General features: G+C 43.0%; 1 protein-coding gene across 2 annotated transcripts; it reads right to left on the bottom strand.

Moving 5' to 3' along the window:
• Positions 1-6080: 6080 nt before the first annotated feature.
• Positions 6081-13486, bottom strand: nr2f2 (nuclear receptor subfamily 2, group F, member 2). 2 transcript variants are annotated; one of them, XM_070830419.1, is made up of 3 exons: positions 12289-13486; positions 10706-11251; positions 6081-8609 (listed from the first exon to the last, which is right to left on the bottom strand). In XM_070830419.1, the coding sequence occupies exons 1-3, from the start codon at positions 12737-12739 to the stop codon at positions 8335-8337; spliced, it is 1272 nt and encodes a 423-aa protein (XP_070686520.1). In that variant the 5' UTR covers positions 12740-13486; the 3' UTR covers positions 6081-8334. The 2 variants fall into 2 exon arrangements, with proteins under 2 accessions (XP_070686520.1, XP_070686521.1); XM_070830420.1 differs by having other exon boundaries at positions 10706-11233.
• Positions 13487-14022: the final 536 nt, after the last annotated feature.

Here is a 14022-nt window from a genome sequence, read left to right as displayed (position 1 = left end):
CCCGGGGCGCCCGTGGGTGACCGAGGGAGATAAATAGGGTCCTCAGAAATCAGAGGAATAATTTAATTTCTCTTGTGGGCCATGATTGGTTTGCGGTTGCACATTTACAGGATGTATAAATTTGGTGATGTTCATCCTGGATTTCGGCTCCTCGGTTGCTATCTGCTCGCCTGCAGTTTATGGGCAGCGTGTACAAAATCCCATCAAGCCACAGAAAATGTCAGATGTGGGTCCCTGTGACAGAAATCTTATCAAGCGGGGATCCAGGGGCTGTAACGCGGATCTGCGTGGGCTGTTCTTGACATGAAAAGGTGTGGGAGTTCATGAATTGGTGGCGAAAAGAGTCCGAACCTTATAGCGAGAGAAGAGTTGTTCACACACTTTTTTTTTTTGTCTTCATAATGCAACGTTAGGTTGGTTTGAACACCAGAGTTGACAAAAAAAAAAAAAAAAAGACGTATATTCAATGTAACTGGAACCGTTTCTGAAGTCATTTTACATTTTTTTGTGGAGAAATACAGAAAGGAGAGAGAATATTCTGCATTGTTAGTGGGTGGCGATGGGATGTAAGCTCAATAATAAAGTTTGCCTGTCTATATTTATTCATTTTACTTTTATCTAAACACGTTATATGGCCCATGAGATTAAGAATCTTATTTTTCAGCAAGACCAGATAAAGACAGCAAATATCCAACTTCTGCAGCAATTAAGGTCGATTAGTGGAATAAACGCAACGCAACAGTGCGTAAAAAATGACATATAAGATAAAAGGTTCAACTGGACGCAGGCCTTTTGTGGTTTTCCCTCAATTCCATACGTGTGCTGAGCTCCCAGTGAGATGACCACAAGCAGACGCGCCCTCGGTGCCATTTAAATGAACGGTGTTGTGTTTACTGCAGCGAGGAGCGGACCGACACGTAGAACTACCTACACACGGAGGGAATAAATAAGACTTATCTGGACTCTGCTTTTGATGGAAACAGTTCTAACGAGAAGAATTCATCTATGCGGAAAAACAGCATTACAGCAGCAACCAAAAAAAGCACTCTTATTAATTTACATGAAAAGTTAGAATAATTTTTTTATTTTCCGTTTTTTCACCTGTAGAACACGTGAAGGCGTGTAGGCTGTGGTTGTGTTGGAGGTGGAAATGATGATGATTATAACAGTGATAATGAGGATGATGATGATGATGATGAAAACCGGACGAGAGATAACGCTCAGGGTGTGAGTTTTTTTTTTCTTTTTCTTTTCTTTTTTTTTTTTTTGTTGCTAAAGCACCTTCAGTCTACCACCAGCATCGACCAGAATTACGCCAAATTAATTTCACAGTTTGAGGGAGCTTTGCCAAGTGCGTGTTTGAAGTTTCGGCAAACACACACACACACACACACACACCCTTACGCACACAGAGAGACACACTTACACAAACACATACCACATACACGGTTCTCTAGAACGAGCATTTAGAGGAAAGAAAATAGAAAACATCTCCATCAGCGGCGGATGAAGGCAGAACCGTGCGTGGAGTGACACGAGCGAAGCGTGGCAGGCCTGCCCGTCTAATTAATGCAACATTGATTAAACATTTAGTACTTATTTAAGCAGTTTATGCGGCATTTTGCGTCCAAAGAAGCTTCTGTCCAATGTCTTCAGTATCATCATCACCCTGTGCGTTGAGCTGCACACACACGGACGCACGCACCTGTGCGTGCACATGTACGTGCGTAAAACCTGCGCAATTGACAGCGCCAATCAAGTTGACTTAATCTGACATTCCTGCGTAACTAACACACACACACACACCGAGAGGCCCAGGAACCGCGCACGTGATCTCTAACTTAATGCGTGTGTAAAAGCTGAGCTGTAGTCACACTCGGGCTCCTTTTAGAAACTCACTTGAGAGGGACGAGCCTGTAACATTAATACGGTGACCCCTGGAAGACTGACAACCACTGCGGTGCACCTAATGGGGATCTTAATAAAGTATCTATGTACCCCAAGTAACAAATCAATACAAGATGTAGGCCTATAGCGATCAATACCTATGAAGTAGTCCTGATGAAATAATGCGTTAGGGTTTTGGGAGGCTGAGGGGGCTGTCTAATATCCAGGAGAGTGTTTGCGGTCTCTTCAAATCATCCCTCTGGCTCACCGCTCGTCTTGGTCACCCCCCCTCCCCCACGTGTGTGTGTGTGTGTGTGTGTGTGTGTGTGTGTGTGTGTGTATTGAGAGAAATCAAACTACACGCGTTAAAAAGGTGCTGTCTCCCTGCGTTAAAGCACCGGGCATATCGTTATTTGATTCCCACCCACTGGCCCGCTTCTCCCTGAAAGTTTAGTCCTCTTCGGCCATAAATACACTTTTCCCCCCCTCCTTTTATTATACTAGACTATAAGCGCCAGTTATGCTTATGCTCAGTGGCCAAATAGTAGCCCGCGATTGGATTTATTTTGCAATGCAATATTGAGGCTATCACAGGGAAGTGCTGGCTGCTCCACTGGCACTGAGATAGTGCTCACCGTGTTCGAGCTTAGGTTTAAAGAAAAGTGAAATAGCCCCATGAAATGCGGGGAAATTCAACATGGGGAATATTCACACTCTCAGCTCTGGTTGTCTTTATCTCCCCTATTAATATCAACACAAAGCGCTGCGCCCCATGTGAGAGTCTGGCGTGTTTTTTTCTTCTTCTTCTTTTTTTTCCCCCCCCCAAATGAACTTTGCCATGTTGGTGTTGATTGGCTCTCCTTTTTATATTTCTTTCTTTCTCAGTTTCTCTTTTCTTGCTAACCACGAATGAAAAAAGGTCTGGTTAAACAGGACTAAAGGGGACGTGGTGACCACTAGATTTCACATGTGGACGCTGTGCTGCAGACAGGTCTGTGGTGTACACTGCTTGAACTCAGCGCCTGTGATATTCTGTAATACAACTCCAACGTCCAAACCCGCTTATAACCAGTATCAAGGGACCAAAAGAAGCGCTCATGTTGTCAACAGCGTGATAATATATTTTTTTGCTCAGCGTTATAAATTACAGCCGTGGGTCACACATGATGTGCAACAATCTAGAGGAAAATCCAGGGTTTATCCCCTAATGTTATTCCATTTTAATACAAGCCTCCCAAACAGATTCCTGACTTTTTGTGTAAATCCCTGCTCCTTCTGATCGTGTTAGAAACCACAACAGCACATTTAGACTCTCCTCTCCAGGCAGAGGTGGCCAGTGGCCGTATACCACCATCTCCACTCACACAGACAGGCGCGGTGGGACTGAGAGTGGATGACAGGTGCTTAAAACACACATTACTTGTAAAGTTACAGCCTAATAGCAGTCGGCAGCTGCTGTCGTGGTTGTGCGAGGAGGCGCCTGCGTGTGTAGCGCTGGTCGCTTTTCCCTTTGTGTTAAACTGAGCTGAGGTCTCCGAGGTCTTGGAGCTACAGTTCCAGGGATAGCGGGTAGATGGCACAATTTTCTTACATTTATGGGCAGAATGCAGGAAGCCTTGTGCACGGAGCAGGAGTGAGAGGCGGTGTGTTTTTTAATGGCAAAAGATAAAGTGGAGGAATGTTCAGGAAATTATAGTGATCGTGCATTTAAATAAGGAAAATTAAAAAAAAAAGATATTCAGTGTTCATCAGGCTTCATCATAATTGCACAGCTCAATTGTCAGGGATGAGAAACTGCATTATCATTATTATCATTATTAGAATCAATTATTACTATTGATTATTATCATTATGATTATTGGTAGTAGTAGTAGTAGTAGTAGTGGTAGTGGTAGTAGTAGTAGTAGTGGTGGTGGTAGTAGCGTTATTATATTGTTTCTTTATCTTCCTTATATGTACTAAAACAGGAACAGGTGCCCCATCTTACAAAGCGTTTGACTTATAGGATTGTAAATGAGCTGCGGTGCCTCAGCCTATATATGCAATAAAGCGCATGCTGTATGGGCTAATTTGTCATAGTGATAGTGCCAGGGTGCAAATGATGTGCATATTTGTCGCTTAACTGTGCGGGCGTGTGGGTGTGTGTGTGAGAGTGTGCGAGAGAGAGAGAGTGTGTGTGTATGTGTGTGTGTGTGTGTGTATGTGTAAGAAACAGAGAGAGAGAGAGAGAGACTGCAAACCATCTTATCTTATTAAACAAATAGCCCCACTAATAGCCTGTGAGCCCTAAATAAGTTCTCAGCTTCAGTGTGTAAACCCGGCAAAACGTCAAGCAGCAGCACAGACTACTGTACACACGCCTCGGCCCCGCAGCATCCTCCGCTTTTTTTTTTTTTTTTTTTTCCTTTTTTTTTTTTGTTTGGAGGGGGGTGGTGGGTGGTGTTATAGGGCTACCAGCTCGTGTGTCAAAAAGTTCTCACGTCACACAGACGTAAATAAAAGTGACGTCGCAGCGAGTTACACCTCATTAGTTTTTTTGTAAAATGCTAATAAATGAGCAGAAGTACAAATTATGGAGTCCGGCATTATACATCACGCTCTGTCAACTAAAATCAGCCCGGCCAGTGTGGAGAGGCGATCCGTCCAAACCCACTCAGGATCTCTGGGTAAATTCAGAATTCACTGTGTTTTAGAGGCTTAAACAAATCGTGTGGTGAAGGGTGGTGGGTTGTTTTTTGTTTTTCTTTTGATGGTTGTACTGTAAATACTTGGTCCAATAAAATCATATTGGCTCACTGGTGATGGTGTGTAGTGTGATGTCCACCCTTAATTATCAATATGGGCCTCAGTGTGATTTACCTCAGAGACAGTTTGCTTGGACAAGTAGTGAAAGCATCACTGTGTGGTTAAATAGCGCTTTCAGCAAGAAGCCGAGGATAAAAGACCATCAGCATCACATCATAATCATCATTTTCATCATTATCAACAGCAACAAAACCACACGCACACACGCACACACACACACACCCACACACACATACACACACAGCAGCAGCAGCAGCAGCAGAAGCAGCAAACAGTGGTGAAGTTGGCTTCCATACCCATCCTGATTAAGCCTCTATACAACAAGGCTAATTCTATTTCAGGCCTAACTCACAACTAAGCCAGTGCTACTAATAATTACTGAAAGGCCAAAGGTTTATAGCATCACAACAGCACGTGCGTAAATAATTGGCATTTAAACCCACCACAACCACTTCTCGGATATTCACATATTTATAAAGTCAGAGATAACATTAAAAAAAAGAAGAAGAAGTTAAAATTCATCGTTCAGCAACGTCCAGTAGTGTTAATGAATCTCGGTGATGCAGTTGGAAATAAAAACCATAATGACGCAAAGGAGAGCCAGTAATATCAATAGAGAGCAATTCGATTTTCACAGAATCATTTACGATTTTCTCCCCTTTCAATATCACTTTATTATTATTTAGATTATCCGAGAGCAACCATTTCTGATGTATACTGACTGTATGAAGTCATGCCATTAATATTTATGTGAGCGTCCAAAGGTGAGACTGTCTTCCGCCAATAAAGCGGTGGGGAGGCTGAGTTGGGTATTTCTCCACTATGGTCTGTGTGAGGTGGGGGTGGGTGGTGCTGGGGAGGCGTCTGCTGTTATGAAATGTTATTATCTGTTGAGGCATAGCGCCTTATTTCAACTGTTGTATCCTATTTCTGAAGTTTAACAGACGCCAACATCCAAACTGGAGAGTGAATTACTGATGGGCATTTTTGGGGAAAACGATCTTAACTTTGCAGCAGAGAAGTGAAGGCGTTGAACGGGCCTGTTGGCTGATTGATTAATTATTTTGTAATTCATTAATCACTTTCATGGGGCAAAAGGGCAACATCCTGCCACAGCAAATTGACTCCAATACCCCCCCCCCCACACACACACACACACACACACAAACACACACACACCCCACACCCCTCCAACCTCCCCATCCCATCCCATCCACCCTCCCCCCCTCCTCCCCCTTCTCCTCCAACCGACCACACACCACACGCACGCACACACACACACACGCACACACACATATCCAAGGACAAGTTCACACGTATGTTTGGGAAGTAAAAAAACATGAAAAGCTTGTGTTTTCAAATTCATAAATTATAATTTAATACCAAGAACAAATTTACAGCAGAATGCTTGTTTACAATAAGCTAACACAAACAAACAAGAATTGTGTTCAACTATAAACTTTCACACACACTCACATATATCACTTGCAATTAATAATAATAATAATAATCATAAAAAAAGTATCTATACGTTATCAATACCCTGCAGTCATATATTTTTATATATTTATATAAAAACGTGGGTCAGTTTAAACTGTTCATAATTACAATCATGTATCATTCTCTGGTCCATATGTGGCTACGAACAGCCAAAGATCAGTGTTCAATCAGTGATCCCTTTTAATTCAACCACAACATGGTGTTTTTGTGTGTGTTGAAGAAAAGCCTCAAAACAAGGACAAAATTGCTAGCTTCCAAAGACACACGCGCACGCACGCACACACGCACACACGCTCGCACACACACACACACACACACGCACACGCACAAGCACAAGCACACACACGCTCACGCACACCACGGCACCTGTCAAAGACCAAAGGAGCAATAACACTAAAGTTAAAATATCGACTCCTTTTCCAAACCTGCTCACCCTGTTTAAGTCTGTAGCCTAATAATGAACGTCGTTTCTTTTCTTTTTCTTTTTTGTTGCTTTAAATACAAGGGCTAGTGTACTGAATGCACAGATTATATCTATACAGTCAAAAAAGAGAGAGAGAGAAAACATTTACATTTATATATCAAAGGTAAAATAGGTTAGCGACCTGTGGCCATGCATTCACAGTCTAAATATACATGAAAAAGAAAACATTTGTAGTAATATGTATATACATTAAAAACATAACTTTCAGTGCTACTAGCTAAGTCTGCCACTCAATTTTGAAGACGTTGTATTACCGAGAAAAAAAATGGCAACCACAGATTTTTCTTAATCACATATACTTTGTATAAAGGAAAAACTCGTTGAAATGAATTGACCTATATTTACAAGAATACTGCCTCTAATCGGTGTTTTTCAAGTGAAATACACGACTGAAGTTTCAAATCTAATTGTGTTCCCCCAAAATGTTGTAGGCCTACTTTAACAACGTTTGGATAAGAAATCACATCATGCTTGTCAGGCACTTAATGCTTGAAGTGAATAAAGGGTGACATTTCAGGGACGCTTTAATAATACTGCTATTAAACACTACTCTGGCTAGGCTTCGAACTTTTATGACCCTTGACCTCTCCACTTTGAAAAAAAAAAACAAGTCAGTTATGCTTTCAGTGCGTTTTGAGCCACTGCGAACGCCCTTAAATGCACAAATAACGCATTTAGAGCAACCTGTCTCTAATACCTTTATAAGAGCAGGTCTAGGGAACTTGTAGGATTTTTTTTCCTATAATTTTTTTTACATTTTTTTCCCCTAATGTATCCAATTGGGGAACTGCTGCCAAATATTCAGAGCTGGATGAAATGGGGAAGACTTTTTCGGCAAATAATTTGGGAGAAAAAACAAAGTGCATTCTGTAACTTCATGTTAATAAAGAGCAAAATGCCTCTGCTTGGTCATTAACTTGAACATGAACTCCAAAAAAGAAAAAAAAAAGATCCCTTTTTTCCCAGATGGTATTGGTCATCCTAAGAATATAAGTGCGCTTGCAGCATTAAGCCTAGATTATAAGCCTATACTCCTATTGCTGTGGTTTTAATTCTTTTTAGAACTTTTTTTTAAACATTATTTCACCTTCTCAAAATAAATCATTGTCTTAGAAAATAACACCACCTGTACTACAGAAATCACATAGGCCGGTTTGGAACCAGAAAGGAGGAACAAAGAAAGTACAAAACACAGCTATACATGGACACAGGACAAGTCATTTGAGAAAAAGAAAAAATCACGTTTCGTATTTTCCCTTTCTCCAGTTTTTTTTTTTTCATTTTACCCAAATTATCATTTTTAAATGCACTTAATACTTAAATTTTTCCTTATAAGGATCAACAAAATCCCTTTTCCTTTTTTTTCCTCATTTTCTTCTTTCATTAAAAAAAAATGAATCGAAGCAGGTTGTTCTGCGTCAACACTGGGAGCTTGTATCTGCCATTTTGAAAGTTCAGTGTGGATGTCTCAATTTTTTTTCTTTTTTTTTTTGGAGTAGGGGGGAATTCACAGTCATTTACGTCAATGTCTTTCTTCATGAAAGCCAGCCCCGTGTAACAGCCGGTTGGTTTTTTATTCCTTCCACAAAAGCAGCTATAATCATTGTAGTCTCGCAGCCCCCCAACCCCACCTTTTGTTTGTTCGTCTCCTTCTTGGTTTACTGAATTGACATGTAAGGCCAGTTAAAACTGCTCCCCGAAAGCAACATATCCCTGATGAGAGTTTCAATTGGGGTTTTACCTACCAATCGGACGAAAAATAACTGTTCTATGACCGAGGAAGAGACTGTGCGGAGGGAAGGCAAGCGGAGTAACAACTTCCCAAACCGTGTTGGCTGGTTGGGATACTGGCTCCGGACATATTCCTCCAGGGCGCACTGGGACTTCTCCTGCAAACTTTCCACATGGGCCACATCTGAGAGGCCACAAGCATCTGAGAGGGGGGGAAAGCAAATAAACATTAATAAAGTGTAACCTAAAGTGTTTCTCTCCCTAGGAGGTTTTTTCCCACTGTGGTGATACACTGGCGACAATTGATAGCCTGTCACATTTTGGATAAAAGCAATTATTTTGGGGAAATTATCTTTATCTCATTATGTACATGAGCGCAGTTTATTTGTCTCCAGGCTTGTTTTCATAAATAAGTAGTGCTCAGGGTTTTTTTTTATTTAATAATAACTTGTAATCTTGGTAATAACATTTCGCTAGACGAATAATTGCCAATCCACAGATAAAAAAATATATCTATAGCTCCACACTGTCATGGTCACCTCCATTGCTTTAACAAACACATTTGATTTTTTTAAATATATAAATTAAATTAAAAAAAGGAGAACTTGAACCCTTCAATTTGCAACAGATAAGCAGAACGTGGAAATTTGAGTGTTGCTCTCCCACCATCCTATTTCGGTGTTCCTCGTTTTTTTTATCGCGGTTATAACTCGGTTATTTCCCTCGATAAAGCCACTTAAAAGTGAGCTAAATAATTAAGCACATTCATAGCTAAAGACTGTGTTTTAGATAGGCCCTGTCTCTCACAGTCAGAGGCAGAGCGAGGAGGAGAGGAGGGGGAGGGAGAGAGGGAAAGACAGCGAGACCTACTGACCTTTAGTGAGCAGAGATTTAGCTTGGAAAAAAGGGCCCATAGCCTACGGAGTTGCCGTCATACTATACCACCAGAGACGCATAATCACTATCTATGCTGCTGCATGTGGGCGGCTGATTATGTGCCAAAAACGCTTGTACGCGCATTGGTTAAGTTTGTAAAGTTTATGCATGACAACAACCAAACCACCAAAGTAGCAAAGGCGTGTCATTCAAGCTACGACACACAGCTCGTGTTCAAGCCTCCGGCACTCAGGTATGGAGAAGACAAATTAAGCCATCGTAGCCCTATAAAGGCTTAATAATAAAATTCAATGACCTGAAATATGATTTCTTTTTTGTTGTTGAAAGAACAGGCTAACGAGCCACCAGGAGAACAATAGTGGGCTGCTATGGCTAAATGAAATACAGAGGCTGATGGCTTGCAGGTATGATATCATTTCAAAGACATGCATTCACTCTACGGAGAAACCTTGTAAATCTCCTCCACACGTATTTTTCTTTTATTTTCCCCCTTTAATGGTGTAGCTAATGTAACAAAATAGCAGGGAAGTTTGGGTCATGACCTAGTTCTGGAGCAAGTCCAGAGACGCCTTGAATCCTACCAGGCGGAGAGAATATTCCTGCAAATAAAAATTAAAGGCGCCCCTCCTGCCACTGCTCAGTATCCCACAATACTGTTAGGCACTGACATATTTGCAACTGCAGGGTGTGCATGGGTTATGCATGCTTTTTCTCGGATATGTCTGCCCCCTAAATGACAAGAGAGCGTTGAAACCTGCGCTTTGCTTTTACTGTGTGCAAATGGGACATTAGGCTTGTCTTTCTTTTTCTATTCCCCTCCCCCTCGGAGCCTGACATCATTTATATCTGTCATTGCCTACAAACAAGACGTGGGGTGTACATACACACATTGATAAATGGCGTAAGAAGAAGGAGAAGAAGACAAAAACCCACAAAGTGTAGTAATTCATCTGCGAGCTATTGGATTCTCCAAAAGTGTATTAACCGCCAGATTTTATGACGCTTAAGGCAATTATTGTGAAGTTATCAGTCTTATTTAACTTGAGATTATGTTCTAATGTTTCAGTCAGGCTCCACTGTCCTCTGTTTTGTTGTCAAAATTAAAACTCTCTCTCGCGTGCTTATGGCACGATTTCCAGCTTAGTGCTGCGTTTGTGTCTGATAGATCAGTTGATGGATCAAGTGGTTTTTATAATTTAGTAGCCTGAAGCCAATGTCCAAAAGCTGTTGACCATGAAGGCAGCATAGGGGAGCGTTTAAGCAGGGTGTTCATCTAAGACAAGCAACAACCTCTGGGCAATGCAGATATATTTGGGTCAGGGTTGATTTAGCTGATGTCAGTGTGCATGTTAGTGACATTCACTCAGGCTGAACTTGGAGTGTGCCCGTCTATTGTCTTACCTGTGGTGAAGAGCACAATTGCCTTTAAGCAGCTATATTCAGCAGAGTCAACGTGCAAAGCCTTGAGCTTTTCCACTTGTTCTTGGAAGATCCTAATGTGGTCCATAAAGGCCACCACTCTGTCCGCAGACATGGGGGAGGCGTGAAGGCCAGCCGCCGCCAGGAGAGGAGCCACATGCAGGGGCATGGAGCACTGCGCGGCGTTGAGCACAAATAACTCACTCCACGTCAACCTCAGCAGAGCCACCTGGTCGGTGATCTGAAGGTCTGGAAAGAAGGGAATATTCCTGGCCCACTCCACGGCGCTGAAGAGCATCCTGGCTGCTAGTTCACAAATGTTCTCGATGCCCATTATGTTGTTGGGCTGCATGCATTGACTGCCATACCGGGACGTCGGGTAGGGCTCCGCTCTCAACAGAAGAGAGATATATCCGGATAAGTAGGAATGGCAGTGCAGTGGGTCTCCATTTGTCAAGGCGAACTGACCGTGGTGTGGCTGTGTGGGTGGCACCCGTCCCCTTTGCACGGCTGCAGTAAAAAGAGAAACTACAGATATTGAAGCCTGAATTCTAAAATCACCACACCATCACAAGACTGCTGTCAAATATTACACAAGGGCAGGAAAACTGACCGCTGAATCAAAAAGCTTGTACATTAACAATATAAATGCACAGCATGTTTGCTGCTAAAACATCAAAACACACACATTATGTTATTGCATGGGAGTTAAGGGGGGGAAAACAAGACAAGTTGCATTGAGAATAACGAGGCTGTAGTGAGTCCAGTCATGTAATGAAACACCAGAGATGCGCTTTAAACGCGTTTTACACACACCATGCATATGTCTAGCTTTAAAATGATGTTATTCGGCAACAGCAACATGAGCTGCCTGTGAAGGAACACAAAGAGGGCAAGGGAGACCTTGCATGTTTAACCCTTAACCTACTTAGCAATTCATCTCGTTTTACCATACATGCAGGCCTATTTTCGACTAATATTCAAATAAATTCTCGAGGTTATACGGAGGCTTTGTACGCATGATTCACGCCGATGTCCGCTTCTAGAGACACAGTGGACAAGACATGCGGGAGAGACGTGGAGATGTAGCCTGTGAACACGCTATCTCTTAATTCGACACTCGCCATAATAGCGCAGAGGGCTATATTGTACCATCTATTCAATACAGATGTATCTCAGCGCTCGTAGCCTCATCTAAATATAAATTCGATAGCCCTAGCCTGGCCAGGGGTGGGATTATTTTGTGCATTGCAGAGCTACGGTGCGCTGGAGCTGGATACTATAAGTGCAACGCTAAAAAAAAAAAAAAAAAAAAGGAAGATCCGACGAGCCCCGTCTCGACCACAGCAGAGAGCGGCTCCATTGCGTGCTCCAGCCGCACAGCCTTGGAGGGAGCAGCCGGGAGAGAGAACAGGCTATGGGGGCGACATAACATGGTTTCATGTCTGGAAGCATGTAAACACACACACACACACACACACATAAACACACACACTCACACACACTACACGCAGGCGCGCACACACACACACATACACGGATAAGAAAACAAAAAGTCCTAATACCTTCCCGTCTCATGCCGACTTTGAGGCATTTTTTGAGGCGGCAGTACTGACACTGATTGCGGTGGTGTTGGTCGATTGGACAATTCCTGTTGGCACGGCATGTGTAAGTGAGGTTCCGTCGTACGCTCCGTTTGAAGAAGCTTTTGCACCCCTCGCAAGTAAACTGGCCATAGTGTTTGCCACTAGATTTATCCCCACAGACCACACATTCAATGTGCTGTGACTGTTTCTCCGGCTGCTGCGTCGTCTGGTTCGTCGGCGTGGACTGTGTGTTGTTCGGGGGTCCTTGGACCGGAGTCTGAGGGGTCGGAGGGGCGACCTGAGAGGCTGTCAGATTCAACTGGCCTGGTTGAGGGGTGGGAAGAGATAGTCCTCCTTGGGTTTGCGAGGAAAGGGTGCCTTGGGTGTCAGCCACATCGTCCTGGGAGCCTCTCCACACTACCATTGCCATATCTATCAGTCAACGTAAAGAAACTTTTTGTCTGCCGTTTTGGTGTCGCGGTGAAAAAGGTCTCAAGGAAACGCGGTAAACTGTGATTAACAGCCGGACAGAGAAAATGTCAAATCTAGCCTACGTTGAATCCACTCTGGATCTCCCGAAAACTGTCGATTTATTGCTGTTGGAGACGTTGCGAAGCACGTTTTCAAAACTGATGCGATGGCGAGCTGAGTCGCTGCCTTGCGCTTAAAGGCCAAGTCCAGGGGCGCTTACAGTCAGCCATCCAGTACACCCATCAATGGGAAAGGTAGGCTAAATATTAAAATAATCAACCGAGGTAGCATGGACTATTCAGTGAACGATGGAGCAGGTTGGTGAGACCGTGCCTGCGGCAGCATAAAACAGTCGGTGAGCACACTGTAGCAGCTACTATCAAGTTCCAGCACAAGTCTTGAAGAAAATCATCAACTGGGTAAAAAAAAAATGCGTCTTCTTCCTTTTCTTCCTATGAGGTAGCGCCAGCGAGCGCGCAGCTGAAGCCAATGTTTTGAGAGCCTGGAATATGAAGACAACTCTCTCCCCCCAAAAAAGCGAAAGCACTAAAACAAAAAAACAAAAAACAAAGATCACAACCTGCAAACCTCCTCCGTGGACTGAAAAATAATAGGAAAAAGGAGTAGAGAATCAAAGTGATCAAATATGTTAAAAAGGCGGAGGTTAGGAAGTGATTTGCGATTGGTAGGAGCCGGGCTGGCAGAATGCTTTCTCTCTGATCAGCTCACTGAGCTCTCTATATAGTGAACTTTGACACGACTGCTGCAACTTAGCACACGTTACCATGGAGATGAGCTGCCATATAAGGAAGGAGAGTGTGTTTGACTGGTCAGAGCTCAGGGACCTCCCCCTGAACCCCATTGGCTAGTCGGCACTTGTGCTACTTGGTACCTTGCCAGAGCCAGCATGGAGGTCGAGAGGGCCGCTTGGTCCTAAAAGGAGACGATTTTCGGAAAGAGGAATCATTTCTAGTCACTCTGTTCGCCAAAGACTATGGGCTATTCTCACATGCACGCCCGGCAAAGCAATTTCACGAGGAAAAGAAAACCAACAAAAGACCAAAATCATCAAAAAACAAAAGTCATCAATTCAGTTCTTTGCCTCATATCGCGTTGCAGAACATGCGGTGGCTTTATAAGAAGCTGAAATATCCAAACAGATTTTGTCCCCGACACACAGGTGCACCTTCTGGACACGATCTGTGCTCATTACAATAAAACTGTCTATCTATTGTGTCCTTA

Source organism: Pempheris klunzingeri, chromosome 5, assembly GCF_042242105.1.
Source record: "Pempheris klunzingeri isolate RE-2024b chromosome 5, fPemKlu1.hap1, whole genome shotgun sequence".
NCBI classification, from domain to species: Eukaryota; Metazoa; Chordata; class Actinopteri; order Acropomatiformes; family Pempheridae; genus Pempheris; species Pempheris klunzingeri.
This window is presented reverse-complemented; position numbering and strand designations above follow the sequence as displayed.